Source organism: Oncorhynchus keta, chromosome 35 (assembly GCF_023373465.1).
Source record: "Oncorhynchus keta strain PuntledgeMale-10-30-2019 chromosome 35, Oket_V2, whole genome shotgun sequence".
NCBI lineage: Eukaryota > Metazoa > Chordata > Actinopteri > Salmoniformes > Salmonidae > Oncorhynchus > Oncorhynchus keta.
In genome coordinates, this window is record NC_068455.1 from 58,262,361 (window position 1) to 58,280,639 (window position 18,279).

The 18,279-nt window shown below is 46.9% G+C and overlaps 1 protein-coding gene across 1 annotated transcript; it reads left to right on the forward strand.

The window, feature by feature from the left end:
• Window positions 1-683: 683 nt before the first annotated feature.
• On the forward strand, window positions 684-14,454 carry LOC118368744 (uncharacterized). Its single transcript, XM_035753105.2, has 5 exons — window positions 684-1,074; window positions 1,517-1,568; window positions 1,727-2,273; window positions 13,775-13,911; window positions 14,068-14,454. The coding sequence occupies exons 2-5, from the start codon at window positions 1,554-1,556 to the stop codon at window positions 14,173-14,175; spliced, it is 807 nt and encodes a 268-aa protein (XP_035608998.1). The 5' UTR covers window positions 684-1,074; window positions 1,517-1,553; the 3' UTR covers window positions 14,176-14,454.
• Window positions 14,455-18,279: the final 3,825 nt, after the last annotated feature.

Sequence of the window (18,279 nt, forward strand, 5' to 3'; positions counted from 1 at the left end):
AGCTTTCTAGAATGTTACAACAATACAGGATCGGCACTACGGAGAACTACTAGTGTACCCGAACGTTGCTACAATGTCTCCCCAAGGATGATATGGATCGAAGGCTACCAGAGAACGATGGGGAAAGCTACTAGAATGTTAGAGCATGCACACAGTGGCACAGCACTCTGCAGTGTGATGTTAGTGTTGTGGAGTAGGATCTGAAGGGGGGCAGGAAGGAGAGGGGTGGGTTTGTGTCATATGGGGAGTAGTAAGGAGGGCACTTGGTCCCATGCATATGTCCAGCTTTGTCTGTCTGTCCTGCTGTGATGATTAATTCAACATGTTTTGATATGACTCTGTGTCTGCTGTCCTTTATGTTTTAGCTTAGTCTCCTGTATTTTATCTTTTGTGTCTGGGCGGCTGTGTGTCTTCATTGAGCCTGTGCGTGTGACTGGTGGGTGAACCCTGGTCCAGGTTTGTATACAGATGTTTGTTTATGAACTGTGACCTGTTAGAAGGAATGTTCCTAGAGGGAACAACAGGTTGTATGCTTATTAACTTCCAGGGGTATTTTCTGAAACCATTGCGCACACACAACTGACCAAAGTCTAGCAGTGGTTGAGTATATGAATATATGTTAATTTATTGCACGTACTGAATAGGTTATATAACTTATATGGTGAAGGGTGGGTCAAGTGGTAACCAAGGGCAACAACCCCTGAACCTCGAGCTGAAAAGGACGTAAATTATTAATGTGCGCGGATGGAGGAGAGCATGAAGTGTAGCCCTGAATTTGGCACAGACCGGACTTCGGAGTGCCAGAGTGTGTGTGTTTAGTGCTTTGGTGTGTTTGTATCCTATTGACAGCACTTGGGAGTGTCAACGAGTGAAAGCTGCGCGGACATCGTGTGTTGTGTGAATGGCGGATGACTAGGCTCGGTACAAAAATCGGTCACCTGTTCGCACCGCAGACTTTGCCCAGTGAGGGAGTGTGTACGGAAATTCTGTAACAGGCAGCTGGCAAGCGAAACTAGCAGCGGAACGGGGGCGCCTCGAGCTGTCAAGCGCGAGCCGATCGCCGAAGCGCGCCAGGTGAGTAGGATGTAATGAATGGATGTAGCCTATTGGTCGTCCTTTTAACACACATCTAGGATCAGATCACTATACCCAAACTACTATGGGGGGATGGCAGAGACCGCGGGCAGATTCATCATTCTGATCCTAGGATCAACGGCTCGTTGATCAATACGCACAATAAACTATAGGCTACCGCAGGCTTTTATTTCAGCCAGGTATAGCCACATAATGCATTTTTCACCGAGCTCAGAGATAAGAAGCATGATTTGCTTGTTTTTTCGATTTTTGTTTATTTATTTGACGCTGAAAATCCCCTTCAACGGTGGCAATAGACAATGCTGTGATTGGCCAAGCTCTGTGTTCCCCGAGGAGCACAGGGCTCCTATTGGGTAAGAGGTGTGTGCACACTGCACATATTGTGTGAATATGGTTTGTGTGTGTGTGTTTCTCTGTGTAGGGTTATAGGCTAGATTCCCACTGATACCGCTGCTGCCATGAAGAGGAGGGAGGTAAGATATCGGAATATTTGATTATGATGCACAATGAAACAGCATCCATTGCAGAACATCTGTTCTTACCCCAACCTGCCTCTCTCTCCTTCTCATCTATCTATCCCCCTCTCTCTCTCTCTCTCTCTCTCTCTCTCTCTCTCTCTCTTGTTCTTCAGTATCCAGTCGGCGAAGTCCTCATCATTCCAATGACATCGACTTCACCTTCACCCCAGGACTCAGCTCGACCCCAAGCCCTTCCCCTCCAGCCCTCTTCCCCTCCTCCCCCTGTCTCCTCCCCTCCTCCCCCCCTTTCTCTGTCCAATCCCCAGCTCCAGGCTGAGTTTCTGAGGAGAGCTCCCAGAGCTGCCTCCCCTGACAACGACTCGGCTAGATCCCAAATCCTTCCCCTCCAGCCCTCTCCCCCCATCTCCACCTCTGTGGCTCCCCGGTCCTCCCTTCCTCCCCCTCTTTCCTCCCCTCCTCCACCCCTCTGTCTGTCCAGTCCCCAGCTCCAGGCGGAGTTTCTGAGGAGAGCTAGCCGTGGTCTCAGAACTGTCTCCTGCGACACCGACGATGTCCTCACCTCCCCCAGCTCCCCCCTGGTTTCACCCTTTACCTCCACCACCACTTCCCCCCTTACCTCCCCACCTCAGCCTCTCTCCCCCACCTCTCCCTTTAGCTCTCCACCACAGCCCCTCTCCCCCTCCACGCCCACTACAGAGGGTGAGTGTACAGTGTAATGCTGATAGTATAGTCTGAGTAATGTGTTGCTAGTCTGTCCCCAGTTCTCAGCTACTGAGTATAGCTAATGTGGTAGTAGCATTGTTGTAGTTGCAGTAGTAAGTGGTGGTGGCGGCGTTGTTGTAGTAGCAGCGGCAGCGTTGTTGTAGTAGCAGCAGCGGCGTTGTTGCAGTAGTAGTAGCAGCAGCCTTGTTGTAGCAGCAACAGCGGCATTGTTGTAGTAGTAGCAGCAGCGACGTTGTTGTAGTAGTAGCAGCAGCGACATAGTAGTAGTAGTAGTAGCAGCAGCGACATAGTAGTAGTAGTAGTAGCAGCAGCGATGTAGTAGCAGCAGCAGCAGCGGCGTTGTTGTAGTAGTATTAGTAGCAGCAGCGGTGTTGTTGTAGTAGTAGTAGCAGCCGTGCCGTTGTAGCAGCAGCGGCGTTGTTGTTGTAGTAGCAGCAGCAGCGCCGTTGTAGTAGTAGTGGTATAGTATTAGTAGTAGCAGCAGCGGTGTAGTGGTGGTGGTAGTAGTAGCAGCAGCAGCGGCGTTGTTGTTGTAGTAGCAGCAGCGGCATTGTAGTAGTAGCAGCGGCATTGTTGTTATAGCAGCGGCGGCGTTGTTGTAGTAGTGGTGGTAGTAGTAGCAGCAGCGGCGTTGTTGTTATAGTGGCAGCAGCGGCATTGTTGTTGTTGTAGTAGCAGCAGCAGCGGCATTGTTGTTATAGTAGCAGCAGCGGCGTTGTTGTTGTTGTAGCAGCAGTGGCGTTGTTGTTGTAGTAGCAGCAGCGGCGTTGTTGTTGTTGTAGTAGTAGTTGCAGCAGCAGCGTTGTAGTAGTAGTAGCAGCAGCGTTGTTGTTATAGTAGTGGTAGTAGCAGCAGCGGTGTTGTTGTAGTGGGAGCAGCAGGGGCGTTGTTGTTGTAGCAGCAGCAGCAGTGGCATTGTTGTTGTTGTAGCAGCAGCGGCGTTGTTGTAGTAGTAGCAGCAGCAGTGGCGTTGTTGTAGTAGTAGTAGTAGCAGCAGCATAGCAGTAGTAGTAGTAGCAGTAGTAGTTGTAGTAGCAGCAGCGTAGTAGCAGCAGCATAGCAGTAGTAGTAGCAGCAGCAGCGTAGCAGTAGTTGTAGGAGCAGCAGCGTAGTAGTAGTAGTAGCAGTGGCATTGTAGTAGTAGCAGCAGCAGCAGAGCAGTAGTAGTAGCAGAAGCGTAGCAGCAGTATTAGTAGTAGCAGCAGCGTAGCAGTAATATTTGTAGCAGCAGTAGATGTAGCAGCAGCGTAGCAGTAGATGTAGCAGCGGCATGGTAGCAGTAGTTGTAGCAGCAGTGAAGCAGTAGTAGCAGCAGTGAAGCAGTAGTAGTAGTAGCAGCATTGTAGTAGTAGTAGTATCAGCAGCGTAGCAGTAGATGTTGCAGCGGCATTGTAGTTGTAGCAGCAGCGGCATTGTAGCAGTAGTTGTAGCAGCAGCGGCATTGCAGTAGCAGTAGTAGTAGCAGTGTAGCAGTAGTTGTAGCAGCAGCATTGTAGCAGCGGCATTGTAGCAGTAGTTGTAGCAGCGGCATTGTAGCAGTAGTTGTAGCAGCGGCATTGTTGCAGTAGTTGTAGCAGCGGCATTGTAGTTGTAGTAGTAGCAGTGTAGCAGTAGTTGTAGCAGCTGCGGCATTGTTGTAGTAGCAGCTGCGGCATTGTTGTAGTAGCAGCTGCGGCATTGTTGTAGTAGCAGCAGCGGCATAGTTGTAGTAGCAGCAGCGGCATTGTAGTAGTAGTTGTAGCAGCAGCATAGTAGTAGTAGTCGTAGCAGCGGCATTGTAGCAGTAGTTGTTGTAGCAGCGGCATTGTAGCAGTAGTTTTGTAGCAGCGGCATTGTAGCAGTAGTTGTAGCAGCGGCATTGTTGCAGTAGTTGTAGCAGCGGCATTGTAGTTGTAGCGGTAGTAGTAGCAGTGTAGCAGTAGTTGTAGCAGCGGCATTGTAGTTGTATTAGCAGCGGCATTGTAGCTGTAGTTGTAGCAGCAGCGGCATTGCAGTAGCAGTAGTAGTAGCAGTGTAGTAGTAGTTGTAGCAGCAGCATTGTAGTAGCAGCATTGTAGCAGTAGATGTAGCAGCAGCGGCATTGCAGTAGTAGTAGCAGTGTAACACTAGTTGTAGCAGCAGCATTGTAGCAGCAGCATTGTAGCAGCAGCATTGTAGCAGCGGCATTGTAGCAGTAGTTGTAGCAGCGGCATTGTTGCAGTAGTTGTAGCAGCGGCATTGTAGTTGTAGTAGTAGCAGTGTAGTAGTAGTAGTAGCAGTGTAGTAGTAGTTGTAGCAGCAGCGGCATTGTTGTAGCAGCAGCGGCATTGTTGTAGCAGCAGCGGCATTGTTGTAGCAGCAGCGGCATTGTTGTAGCAGCAGCGGCAGCGGCATTGTTGTAGTAGCAGCAGCGGTTGTAGCAGCAGCGGCATTGTTGTAGTAGCAGCAGCGGCATTGTTTGCAGCAGCGGCATTGTAGTAGTAGTAGTAGTAGCAGCAGCGGCATTGTTTGTAGCAGCAGCGGCATTGTTGTAGCAGCAGCGGCATTGTTGTAGTAGCAGCAGCGGCATTGTTGTAGTAGCAGCAGCGGCATTGTTGTAGTAGCAGCAGCGGCATTGTTGTAGTAGCAGCAGCGGCATTGTTGTAGTAGCAGCAGCGGCATTTGTTGTAGTAGCAGCAGCGGCATTAGTAGCAGCGGCAGTAGTAGTAGCAGCAGCGGCATTGTTGTAGTAGCAGCGGCATTGTAGTAGTAGTAGCAGCAGTTGTTGTAGCAGCGGCATTGTAGTAGTAGCAGCGGCATTGTAGCATTAGTTAGTAGCAGCAGCGGCATTGTTGTAGCAGCAGCATTGTAGCATTGTTGTAGCAGCAGCGGCATTGTTGTAGCAGCAGCGGCATTGTTGTAGTAGCAGCAGCGGCATTGTTGTAGTAGCAGCAGCGGCATTGTTGTAGTAGCAGCAGCGGCATTGTAGTAGTAGTAGTAGTAGCAGCAGCGGCATTGTTGTAGTAGCAGCAGCGGCATTGTTGTAGTAGCAGCAGCGGCAGTAGTAGCAGCAGCGGCAGTAGCAGCAGCGGCATTGTAGTAGCATTGTTGTAGTAGTAGTAGTAGCAGCAGCGGCATTGTTGTAGTAGCAGCAGCGGCAGTAGTAGTAGTAGTAGTAGCAGCAGCGGCATTGTAGTAGTAGTAGTAGCAGCAGCGGCATTGTAGTAGTAGTAGCAGCAGCGGCATTGTAGTAGTAGTAGTTGTTGTAGCAGTTGTTGTAGCAGCAGCATTGTAGTAGTAGTTGTAGCAGCGGCATTGTAGCAGTAGTTGTTGTAGCAGCGGCATTGTAGCATTAGTTGTTGTAGCAGCGGCATTGTAGCATTAGTTGTTGTAGCAGCGGCATTGTAGCATTAGTTGTTGTAGCAGCGGCATTGTAGCATTAGTTGTTGTAGCAGCGGCATTGTAGCAGTAGTTGTTGTAGCAGCGGCATTGTAGCAGTAGTTGTTGTAACAGCGGCATTGTAGCAGTAGTTGTTGTAGCAGCGGCATTGTAGCAGTAGTTGTAGCAGCGGCATTGTAGCAGTAGTTGTAGCAGCGACATTGTTGCAGTAGTTGTAGCAGCAGCGGCATTGCAGTAGCAGTAGTAGTAGCAGTGTAGCAGTAGTTGTAGCAGCAGCATTGTAGTAGCAGCATTGTAGCAGTAGTTGTAGCAGCAGCGGCATTGCAGTAGTAGTAGCAGTGTAACAGTAGTTGTAGTAGCAGCATTGTAGCAGCAGTATTGTAGTAGCAGCATTGTTGCAGCAGTATTGTAGCAGCGGCATTGTTGCAGTAGTTGTAACAGCGGCATTGTAGTTGTAGCGGCATTGTAGTTGTAGCGGCATTGCAGTAGTAGTAGCAGTAGTTGTATTAGCAGCGGCATTGTAGTTGTATTAGCAGCAGCGGCATTGCAGTAGCAGCAGTAGTTGTAGCAGCAGCATTGTAGTAGCAGCATTGTAGCAGTAGTTGTAGCAGCAGCGGCATTGCAGTAGTAGTAGCAGTGTAACAGTAGTTGTAGCAGCAGCATTGTAGCAGCAGTATTGTAGCAGCGGCATTGTTGCAGTAGTTGTAGCAGCGGCATTGTTGTAGCAGCGGCATTGTTGTAGCAGCGGCATTGTAGCATTAGTTGTTGTAACAGCGGCATTGTAGCAGTAGTTGTTGTAGCAGCGGCATTGTAGCAGTAGTTGTAGCAGCGGCATTGTAGCAGTAGTTGTTGTAGCAGCGGCATTGTAGCAGTAGTTGTAGCAGCGGCATTGTTGCAGTAGTTGTAGCAGTGTAGCAGTAGTTGTAGCAGCAGCATTGTAGTAGCAGCATTGTAGCAGTAGTTGTAGCAGCAGCGGCATTGCAGTAGTAGTAGCAGTGTAACAGTAGTTGTAGCAGCAGCATTGTAGCAGCAGTATTGTAGCAGCGGCATTGTTGCAGTAGTTGTAGCAGCGGCATTGTTGTAGCAGCGGCATTGTAGCATTAGTTGTTGTAACAGCGGCATTGTAGCAGTAGTTGTTGTAGCAGCGGCATTGTAGCAGTAGTTGTAGCAGCGGCATTGTAGCAGTAGTTGTTGTAGCAGCGGCATTGTAGCAGTAGTTGTAGCAGCGGCATTGTAGCAGTAGTTGTAGCAGCGGCATTGTAGCAGTAGTTGTAGCAGCGACATTGTTGCAGTAGTTGTAGCAGCGGCATTGTAGCCGTAGTTGTAGCAGCAGCGGCATTGCAGTAGCAGTAGTAGTAGCAGTGTAGCAGTAGTTGTAGCAGCAGCATTGTAGTAGCAGCATTGTAGCAGTAGTTGTAGCAGCAGCGGCATTGCAGTAGTAGTAGCAGTGTAACAGTAGTTGTAGTAGCAGCATTGTAGCAGCAGTATTGTAGCAGCGGCATTGTTGCAGTAGTTGTAGCAGCGGCATTGTAGTTGTAGCGGCATTGTAGTTGTAGCGGCATTGCAGTAGTAGTAGCAGTAGTTGTAGCAGCGGCATTGTAGTTGTATTAGCAGCGGCATTGTAGCCGTAGTTGTAGCAGCAGCGGCATTGCAGTAGCAGCAGTAGTTGTAGCAGCAGCATTGTAGTAGCAGCATTGTAGCAGTAGTTGTAGCAGCAGCGGCATTGCAGTAGTAGTAGCAGTGTAACAGTAGTTGTAGCAGCAGCATTGTAGCAGCAGTATTGTAGCAGCGGCATTGTTGCAGTAGTTGTAGCAGCGGCATTGTAGTTGTAGCGGCATTGTAGTTGTAGCGGCATTGCAGTAGCAGTAGCAGTAGTTGTAGCAGCAGCGGCGTTGTAGTAGCAGCAGCGTAGTAGCAGCAGCATAGCAGTAGTAGTAGTAGTAGCAGCAGCAGCGTAGCAGTAGTTGTAGGAGCAGCAGCGTAGTAGTAGTAGTAGCAGTGGCATTGTAGTAGTAGCAGTAGCAGCAGAGCAGTAGTAGTAGCAGAAGCGTAGCAGCAGTATTAGTAGTAGCAGCAGCGTAGCAGTAATATTTGTAGCAGCAGTAGATGTAGCAGCAGCGTAGCAGTAGATGTAGCAGCGGCATGGTAGCAGTAGTTGTAGCAGCAGTGAAGCAGTAGTAGCAGCAGTGAAGCAGTAGTAGTAGTAGCAGCATTGTAGCAGTAGTAGTAGTAGTAGCAGCAGCGTAGCAGTAGATGTTGCAGCGGCATTGTAGTTGTAGCAGCAGCGGCATTGTAGCAGTAGTTGTAGCAGCAGCGGCATTGCAGTAGCAGTAGTAGTAGCAGTGTAGCAGTAGTTGTAGCAGCAGCATTGTAGCAGCGGCATTGTAGCAGTAGTTGTAGCAGCGGCATTGTAGCAGTAGTTGTAGCAGCGGCATTGTTGCAGTAGTTGTAGCAGCGGCATTGTAGTTGTAGCAGTAGTTGTAGCAGCTGCGGCATTGTTGTAGTAGCAGCAGCGGCATTGTTGTAGTAGCAGCAGCGGCATTGTAGTAGTAGTAGTAGTAGTAGTAGTAGTAGTAGTAGTAGTAGCAGCAGCGGCATTGTAGCAGTAGTTGTAGCAGCAGCATTGTAGTAGTAGTTGTAGCAGCGGCATTGTAGCAGTAGTTGTTGTAGCAGCGGCATTGTAGCAGTAGTTGTTGTAGCAGCGGCATTGTAGCAGTAGTTGTTGTAGCAGCGGCATTGTAGCAGTAGTTGTAGCAGCGGCATTGTTGCAGTAGTTGTAGCAGCGGCATTGTAGTTGTAGCGGTAGTAGTAGCAGTGTAGCAGTAGTTGTAGCAGCGGCATTGTAGTTGTATTAGCAGCGGCATTGTAGCTGTAGTTGTAGCAGCAGCGGCATTGCAGTAGCAGTAGTAGTAGCAGTGTAGTAGTAGTTGTAGCAGCAGCATTGTAGTAGCAGCATTGTAGCAGTAGATGTAGCAGCAGCGGCATTGCAGTAGTAGTAGCAGTGTAACACTAGTTGTAGCAGCAGCATTGTAGCAGCAGCATTGTAGCAGCAGCATTGTAGCAGCGGCATTGTAGCAGTAGTTGTAGCAGCGGCATTGTTGCAGTAGTTGTAGCAGCGGCATTGTAGTTGTAGTAGTAGCAGTGTAGTAGTAGTAGTAGTAGCAGTGTAGTAGTAGTTGTAGCAGCAGCGGCATTGTTGTAGCAGCAGCGGCATTGTTGTAGCAGCAGCGGCATTGTTGTAGCAGCAGCGGCATTGTTGTAGCAGCAGCGGCATTGTTGTAGTAGCAGCAGCGGCATTGTTGTAGCAGCAGCGGCATTGTTGTAGTAGCAGCAGCGGCATTGTTGTAGTAGCAGCAGCGGCATTGTTGTAGTAGCAGCAGCGGCATTGTTGTAGTAGCAGCAGCGGCATTGTTGTAGTAGCAGCAGCGGCATTGTTGTAGTAGCAGCAGCGGCATTGTTGTGTAGCAGCAGCGGCATTGTTGTAGTAGCAGCAGCGGCATTGTAGTAGTAGTAGCAGCAGCGGCATTGTTAGTAGTAGTAGTAGTAAGTAGCAGTAAGCAGCGGCATTGTTGTTGTAGCAGCAGCGGCATTGTTGTAGTAGCAGCAGCGGCATTGTTGTAGTAGTAGTAGTAGCAGCAGCGGCATTGTTGTAGTAGTAGTAGTAGTAGTAGTAGTAGTAGCAGCAGCGGCATTGTAGTAGTAGTAGTAGTAGTAGCAGCAGCGGCATTGTAGTAGTAGTAGCAGCAGCGGCATTGTAGTAGTAGTAGCAGCAGCGGCATTGTAGTAGTAGTAGTTGTTGTAGCAGTTGTTGTAGCAGCAGCATTGTAGTAGTAGTTGTAGCAGCGGCATTGTAGCAGTAGTTGTTGTAGCAGCGGCATTGTAGCAGTAGTTTTAGTTGTTGTAGCAGCGGCATTGTAGCAGTAGTTGTTGTAGCAGCGGCATTGTAGCAGTAGTTGTTGTAGCAGCGGCATTGTAGCAGTAGTTGTTGTAACAGCGGCATTGTAGCAGTAGTTGTTGTAGCAGCGGCATTGTAGCAGTAGTTGTAGCAGCGGCATTGTAGCAGTAGTTGTAGCAGCGACATTGTTGCAGTAGTTGTAGCAGCGGCATTGTAGCCGTAGTTGTAGCAGCAGCGGCATTGCAGTAGCAGTAGTAGTAGCAGTGTAGCAGTAGTTGTAGCAGCAGCATTGTAGTAGCAGCATTGTAGCAGTAGTTGTAGCAGCAGCGGCATTGCAGTAGTAGTAGCAGTGTAACAGTAGTTGTAGTAGCAGCATTGTAGCAGCAGTATTGTAGCAGCGGCATTGTTGCAGTAGTTGTAGCAGCGGCATTGTAGTTGTAGCGGCATTGTAGTTGTAGCGGCATTGCAGTAGTAGTAGCAGTAGTTGTAGCAGCGGCATTGTAGCCGTAGTTGTAGCAGCAGCGGCATTGCAGTAGTTGTAGCAGCAGCATTGTAGTAGCAGCATTGTAGCAGTAGTTGTAGCAGCAGCGGCATTGCAGTAGTAGTAGCAGTGTAACAGTAGTTGTAGCAGCAGCATTGTAGCAGCAGTATTGTAGCAGCGGCATTGTTGCAGTAGTTGTAGCAGCGGCATTGTAGTTGCAGCGGCATTGTTTTAGTAGGAGCAGCGGCATTGTAGTAGTAGTAGTAGCAGCAGCGGCATTGTAGTAGTAGCAGCAGCGGCATTGTAGTAGTAGTAGCAGCAGCGGCATTGTAGTTGTAGCAGCGGCATTGTAGCAGTAGTTGTAGCAGCAGCGGCATTGTTGTAGTTGAGCAGCGGCATTGTAGTAGTTGTAGCAGCAGCGGCATTGCAGTAGCAGTTGTAGCAGCAGCATTATAGTTGTAGCAGCATTGTAATAGCGGCATTGTAGCAGTAGTTGTAGCAGCGGCATTGTAGCAGTAGTTGTAGCAGTGTAACGGCATTGTTGTAGCATTGCAGCGGCATTGTTGTAGCAGCAGCGGCATTGTAGTAGTAGTAGCAGCAGCGGCATTGTAGTAGTAGCAGCAGCGGCATTGTAGTAGTAGTAGCAGCAGCGGCATTGTAGTTGTAGCAGCGGCATTGTAGCAGTAGTTGTAGCAGCGGCATTGTAGCAGTAGTTGTAGCAGCAGCGGCATTGTTGTAGTAGGAGCAGCGGCATTGTAGTAGTAGTAGCAGCAGCGGCATTGTAGTAGTAGTTGTAGCAGCAGCATTATAGTTGTAGCAATAGCGGCATTGTAGCAGTAGTTGTAGCAGCGGCATTGTAGCAGTAGTTGTAGCAGCAACGGCATTGTTGTAGCAGCAGCAGCATTGTTGTAGTAGCAGCAGCGGCATTGTTGTAGTAGCAGCAGAGGCGTTGTTGTTGTAGTAGTAGTAGTAGTAGTAGCAGCAGCAGCAGCGGCATTGTTGTAGCAGCATTGTTGTAGTAGCAGCAGCGGCATTGTTGTTGTAGTAGTAGTAGCAGCAGCAGCGGCATTGTTGTAGCAGCAGCAGCATTGTTGTAGTAGCAGCAGCGGCATTGTTGTTGTAGTAGTAGTAGCAGCAGCAGCGGCATTGTTGTAGCAGCAGCAGCATTGTTGTAGTAGCAGCAGCGGCATTGTTGTTGTTGTAGTAGTAGCAGCAGCAGCGGCATTGTTGTAGTAGCAGCAGCATTGTTGTAGTAGCAGCAGCGGCATTGTAGTAGTAGTAGTAGTAGTAGTTGCAGCATTGTTGTAGTAGTAGCAGCAGCAGTAGTAGTAGCAGCAGCGGCATTGTTGTAGTAGTTGCAGCAGCAGCGTTGTAGTAGTAGCAGCAGCAGCGGCATTGTTGTAGTAGTTGCAGCAGCAGCATTGTTGTAGTAGCAGCAGCAGCGGTGTTGTTGGTAGTAGTAGTAGTTGCAGCAGCGCATTGTTGTAGTAGTAGTAGTAGTAGTAGTAGTAGTAGTAGTAGTTGTAGTAGTAGCAGTAGCAGTAGCAGCAGCACAGCAGCAGCAGCATTGTAGTAGGTGTAGCAGTAGTAGTAGTAGCAGCATCAGTAGCAGCAGCAGCATAGTAGTAGTAGTAGCAGCAGCATAGTAGTAGTAGCAGCATCATAGCAGTAGTAGTAGCAGCGGCATTGTAGCAGTTGTAGCAGCAGCGGCATTGTTGTAGTAGCAGCAGTAGCAGCATTGTTGTAGTAGCAGCAGCGGCATTGTTGTAGTAGCAGCAGCAGCAGCATTGTTGTAGTAGCAGCAGCGGCATTGTAGTAGTAGTAGTAGTAGTAGTAGTAGTAGTAGTAGTAGTAGTAGTAGCAGCAGCAGCGCCAATGTTGTAGTAGTTGCAGCATTGTTGTAGTAGCAGTAGTAGTAGCAGCGTAGTAGTAGTAGTAGTAGTAGTAGTAGTAGTAGTAGTAGCAGCAGCAGCATTGTTGTAGTAGTAGTAGCAGCAGCGGCATTGTTGTAGTCAGTAGCAGTAGTAGCAGCAGCGGCATTGTTGCAGTTGCAGCAGCAGCATTGTTGTAGTAGCAGCAGCAGCAGCAGTAGTAGTTGCTGCAGCAGTAGTAGTAGTAGCAGCAGCGTAGCATTGTTGTAGTAGTAGCAGCAGCAGCAGCATTGTTGTAGTAGTTGCAGCATTGTTGTTGTGGTAGTAGTAGTAGTAGTAGTAGTAGTAGTAGTAGCAGCAGCATGTTGTAGTAGTTGCAGCATCATAGCAGTAGTAGTAGCAGCAGCAGCGTAGTAGTAGTAGTAGCAGCAGCAGCAGCGTAGTAGCAGCAGAGTAGCAGTAGATGTGGCATTGTAGCAATAGATGTGGCATTGTAGCAATAGATGTAGCAGCGGCATTGTAGCAGTAGTAGCAGCAGCGTAGTAGCAGTAGTAGTAGTAGTAGCAGCAGCATAGCAGTAGATGTAGCAGTGGCATTGTAGCAATAGATGTAGCAGTGGCATTGTAGCAATAGTTGTAGCAGCGGCATTGTAGCAGTAGTAGCAGCAGCGTAGTAGTAGTAGTAGTAGTAGTAGTAGCAGCAGCAGCAGCATTGTTGTAGTAGTTGCAGCAGCAGCATTGTTGTTGGTGTAGTAGTAGTAGTAGTAGTAGTAGTAGTAGTAGTAGTAGTAGTAGTAGCAGCAGCATAGTAGTAGTAGTAGCAGCAGCAGCGTAGTAGTAGTAGTAGCAGCAGCAGCAGCGTAGTAGCAGCAGAGTAGCAGTAGATGTGGCATTGTAGCAATAGATGTAGCAGTGGCATTGTAGCAATAGATGTAGCAGCGGCATTGTAGCAGTAGTAGCAGCAGCGTAGTAGCAGTAGTAGTAGTAGTAGCAGCAGCATAGCAGTAGATGTAGCAGTGGCATTGTAGCAATAGATGTAGCAGTGGCATTGTAGCAATAGTTGTAGCAGCGGCATTGTAGCAGTAGTAGCAGCAGCGTAGTAGCAGTAGTAGTAGTAGTAGCAGCAGCATAGCAGTAGTAATAGTAGTAGAAGTAGCAGCAGCGTAGCAATCGATGTAGCAGCAGCTTAGCAGTAGTTGTAGCTGCGGCATTGTAGTAGTAGTTGTAGCAAACTATCACTCGTATCACTCATATTTTTTTTGTGCAGCTTTGACAGTGCTACTGTATCTTTTTTGACTGGCAAAGACCCAAACGGCGTAACATAGTATGTATGTCGTGAAGCTAATAGCAGTGACGTTATTATCGTGTAACTCCGGACTTGACCAGTCGGCAAAAGCCAACATCACCCCCAACAGATAACGGTTGATTGTCAAGGGCAATGAATTCCATTATCTTGGCTTTAATGGATTTTGTCTTTGAGTTGTCTTGCTAAAACGTTCTTACTCTTTCAAATAACTGCTCGACTTCTTGACTGCTCGATCCACACAGCAGACATTGTGGGCTAGGTTATGAATGCTGTGTTGCACTCGTAATGCAAAATTTTACATGACGTCTTTACGTCATGTACCTACATTATATAGCTATGCACTGTAGCTTTGACGTCGGTTTTTAACGTCGTTAAACTAGACATCGGGCTGATAGATACCGATGTTGGCATTTTTAGCTAATATCGTCTGATTACGATATGTTCACGGATATATCGTGCATACCTAGTAGTAGTAGTAGTAGTATATTAATACAGAACTAATGTGTGTGTCTCTCTCCAGTCAAGAGCTGCTGTGTGTAGTGGTGTACAATAATATTTGTGTGTGTAGGCTGCGCTACTCGCCTGTCTCTTTCCAGTCCTGAGCTGCTGACAGAGCTGCGTCGGTCTCAGTCCCGTCCTATGAAGCACGTCTCCATCTCTAAAGGACTCACCACTGTCTTCTGTGGACGGGGCAGGGGCGTAACGGTAAGGTGTGTGTGTGTGTGTGTGTGTGTGTCTCACCACTGTCTTCTCAGGCAGGGGTGAGGACAGAAATTATTGGGGGATGATGTGAGAACTACTGTGGTAAATATAAACTCCTCCTGACCCCCCCCTCATTCTCTCTCCCTCTCTGTGCACCAGACTCCTAGCTCTGCTCCTGCCTCAGGCGCAACCAACCAGACACTCCGCTCAGACTCCACGGCCAATGGAAGAAGACAGGCGGGTCCCAAGCTGTCCAATGGGACATAGCGTTAGACTAAGTTAAAGTGCCTCTGAGGAAACCAGCTGCTGTATAGTGTCAATGTTATTGATATTAATGAAAACCAGTAGTACGGTGGCCTGAATATGATACATGATCAAACACTATCTATACTGCCATGTGCCAACAATAAACACAATGCAAACTAACCGACAGACGGACACACTGTAGCTCTTCATGTAAGACATGGAGAGCAATGTGTTGAGCTGAGGCATGCCTCTCTCTTGAAAAATAAATTATAAAATGTATCATAACACACTTGTTTGTCTCAGTATTGTGGGTGTGTGTGGGTGTCACATCCCTGATAAGATCCAACCCATAGCCAGAGTCCAGAGACATCATGAGATACGGGGACATCATAACTTACCTGCTCGTGTGTGTTAGCTGACAGGGGTGATATAACAGTGGTTGAGATAAAAGCCAAAGGTTACAGGTCAAGTACAGAGTGTCCCAGGTGGTGTGGCTTAAATAGGAAGTGTATGTTTACTGTGTTACATTTAGAAAGGGAGGGAAAGGAAAACAGTACAAAGAAAGAATGTAAGAGGCAGAGAGAGTACAGGAAGAATGAGAAATTACAGAGAGACAGCAGAGGGAGAAAGAGAGGGGGAGAAATAAAGTAGGTGATAGCAGTTGTATGTCCCATTACTACAGTTTAGATTTGCTCACCAGCCGGATCTGTAGCAATTAACCTGGGGGTGAGGTTAACTACCGGTAGGTTATGTGAAGGATGGTCTACTGACATAGCGTGTGTGTGTGTAAACAAGATGGGGCTCTATGGGCAACTGCAACGCAACCTGCTGCTGGCCTCCATGGCTCTGCTGCTCTTCCTCAGCTCCTTCTGGCTCCCTAAGTTTCCACTTTAATCATAGTGTTTCGCTGAAACTGTTCTCCGTGTGGCTCTGTTTGTATAATGTGACATGCACGTGTCCCTCGCACTGCTCAGGTTAGAATGTGTGATTCCTGAGACCTTCTGGCATCTTTTAAACTTGCCATGAATGATATATTGAGGAGTTGTTAGGTAAAGGCCAGACAGAACGCACACACACACACTAAAGGTCGGTTCACAATCTCACTGAATTATCCCACACTACCCATACACCGGTGGCCATGCCAGCCTCCCAGCAGCGTGGGCACAGATGCCTGCTCTCTCACTCATAGGCACACTCGCGCACACACACACACACACCACTAACCCTAACCTTGCCCATGTGCCCTAAATCAAATCAAATCAAATCAAATTTTATTTGTCACATACACATGGTTAGCAGATGTTAATGCGAGTGTAGCGAAATGCTTGTGCTTCTAGTTCCGACAATGCAGTGATAACCAACAAGTAATCTAACTAACAATTCCAAAACTACTGTCTTATACACAGTGTAAGGGGATAAGGAATATGTACATAAGGATATATGAATGAGTGATGGTACAGAGCAGCATACAGTAGATGGTATCGAGTACAGTATATACATATGAGATGAGTGTGTAGACAAAGTAAAGAAGTGTACACTGTGGCCCTGGACCACCGTTCATCCGCAGGGCGGCTGAGCTGGTGTTTGTAGTGCTGCCAGACAGTTGTTCCTGGACATAGTGTGTGCTCAACATTGTTATAAATGTGATGAGGGAAGTACACACACGCACACAGAGCATACTGGAACAACACAACATAATGGAGCTGCCCTCGACAGATGGACATGGACAGACAGAGACACAAGACATAGCCTTCACAGACTATACTGAGACTACAGAACATTAGGAATGAGCTGTTTCCATGACATAGACTGACCAGGTGAATCCAGGTGAAAGCTATGATCCCTTATTGACTTGTTAAATCAACTTCACTCAGTGTAGATGAAGGGGAGGAGACAGGTTAAGGAAGGATTTTCTTTGTTTGTTGAGACATGGATTGTGTATGTGTGCCATTCAGAGGGTGAATGGGCAAGACAAAAGGTTTAAGTGCCTTTAAAAGGAGTATGGTAGTAGGTGCCAGGCACACCAGTTTGTGTCAAGAACTGCAACGATGCTGGGTTTTTCACACTGAATATGTTCTTGTGTGTATCGAGAATGGTCCACCACCCAAAGGACATCCAGCCAACTTGATACAAATGTGGGAAGCATTCGAGTCAACATGGGCTAGCATCCCTGTGGAATGCTTTTGACACCTTGTAGAGTCTATGTCTCGACAAATTGAGGCTGTTCTGAGGGCAAAATGGGGTACAACTCAATATTTGGAAGGTGTCCTTAATGTTTGGCATACTCAGTGTTTACTGTAGAGACATACAGCAACTCCGTTAGTTAAGCCTACCGTATAAGCATGTTTACAACTGTATATGTAGAAAAGCCCTTCTATATTATTCTAACCCTATAACTCCTGCTTTATGTCTCTGAAGTGAAAGGAGTGAATGGACATGTTATTTATTCACAATTGTCTGTACAAATGTAGGAGCTTAATTTGAGCCAGTTTTCTACAGCAGGAAGCTAATCCTGCAGCAAGAGTAAATGTGAATTATTATGTGGATTATAATGAATGAACATTTTTGTAGGGGTGTCACGACTTCCGCTGAAGTCGGTCCCTTTCCTTGTTCTGGCGGTGTTCGGCGGTCGACATCGCCGACCTTCTTGCCATCACTGATCCATTTTTCATTTTCCATTGGTTTTGGCTTGTCTTCCTTCACAACTGGTTCCAATCCCATCAATTACATGTTGTGTAGTTAACCCTCTGTTTCCCCTCATGTCCTTGTCGGAGATTGTTTTATTGTATGTTTGTCGAGATTGTGAACAGGCAGTTAACCCACTGTTCCCAGGCCGTCATTGAAAATAAGAATATGTTCTTAACTGACTTGCCTGGTTAAATAAAGGTAAAATTAAAAAATTAAAATTGTTTTATTGTATGTTTATTGTACGTGTTGGTGCGCGACGGGTTTTGTACCCTCTTATTATTTTGTATGTTCTGGAGTTTTGTGAAGCACTTATTAATAAAAGACTCTATTTATACCAAGTTCGATTCTTCTGCGCCTAACTTCCCTGCCACCCATTACAAGGGGTTGATACATTTTTCAGCAAATCAAGTCTGCAAATTCAACAACAAAAGTGTGATCAAAATAAGATCTGTATTTTGCTGTAAAAAGTGACTGTTTCCTGTATATATATATATATATATATATATATATATATATATATATATATATGTTATATCCTAGATATCTCAAATACATGATGTTACAGGTTCCTTGCATGTCCTTTTAAGTTCAATAATTTTCCCAACGAAACATACAGCCTTGTAGGGCTCAACAGCAATAATACAAGGACAAGATCCCACAACATAGGTGGGGAAAAAGGCTACCTAAGTATGATTCCCAATCAGAGACAACGATAGACAGCTGCCTCTGATTGGGAACCACACTCGGCCAAACACAAAGAAATACAACACATAGAATGCCCACCCAAATCACACCCTGACCAAACCAAATAGAGACATAAAAAAGCTCTCTAAGGTTAGGGCGTGACAGGGCCCCCATTTACAATGTTCACGGAATATTGATAATGCTGAACAAAATAAAACTAACTTCTTTAAAAGTCTGAGACATTTAATGCTCTAGAGACAATTAGTGGTTGGTGTAATATCCCATCCAGGGTTCCATCTCAAGCAGTATGCATACTCTGTTTTCAAAATATGTTTTCAAAATATATTTACCAAGTGAGTTACATTTCATTTTACGGTGACTTTTTGCTAAATAAATTAGACATGAAAAGATTACAATGGAGATTAACTGAATGCATTAAGTCTTTGCTTAATTAGGTGTCGTTACTTGTTGTAATGAAGGTTTGAAGGTGTTGCGAAGGCATTTGTTGATGGCCAAGAACATCCTGACAAAGACGAAGGGTTTGTGTTTCTTCTCCTCGGGTTTGGAAGTTGCAGGAAGACTCTTCTCTAGTGGAGCCGTGACAGCCATCGGCACTATGCGGGGTGCTCGAGACAGCAGAGAAAGTTGACATGAACTTCAGTCTACAATCATACATACATTTGATGTTTTAAACAGATTTGGTGCTATTCAAAGAATGCAATGTTGCTAATGTTGTGGGACTGGAAATGCAAT

Excerpts from the sequence above, each read along its gene's own strand:
- LOC118368744 (XM_035753105.2), top strand. Across the intron at positions 2,274-13,774 it reads CTCCACGCCCACTACAGAGG|GCTGCGCTACTCGCCTGTCT; the intron begins GTGAGTGTACAG and ends TTGTGTGTGTAG. Across the intron at positions 13,912-14,067 it reads GACGGGGCAGGGGCGTAACG|ACTCCTAGCTCTGCTCCTGC; the intron begins GTAAGGTGTGTG and ends TCTGTGCACCAG.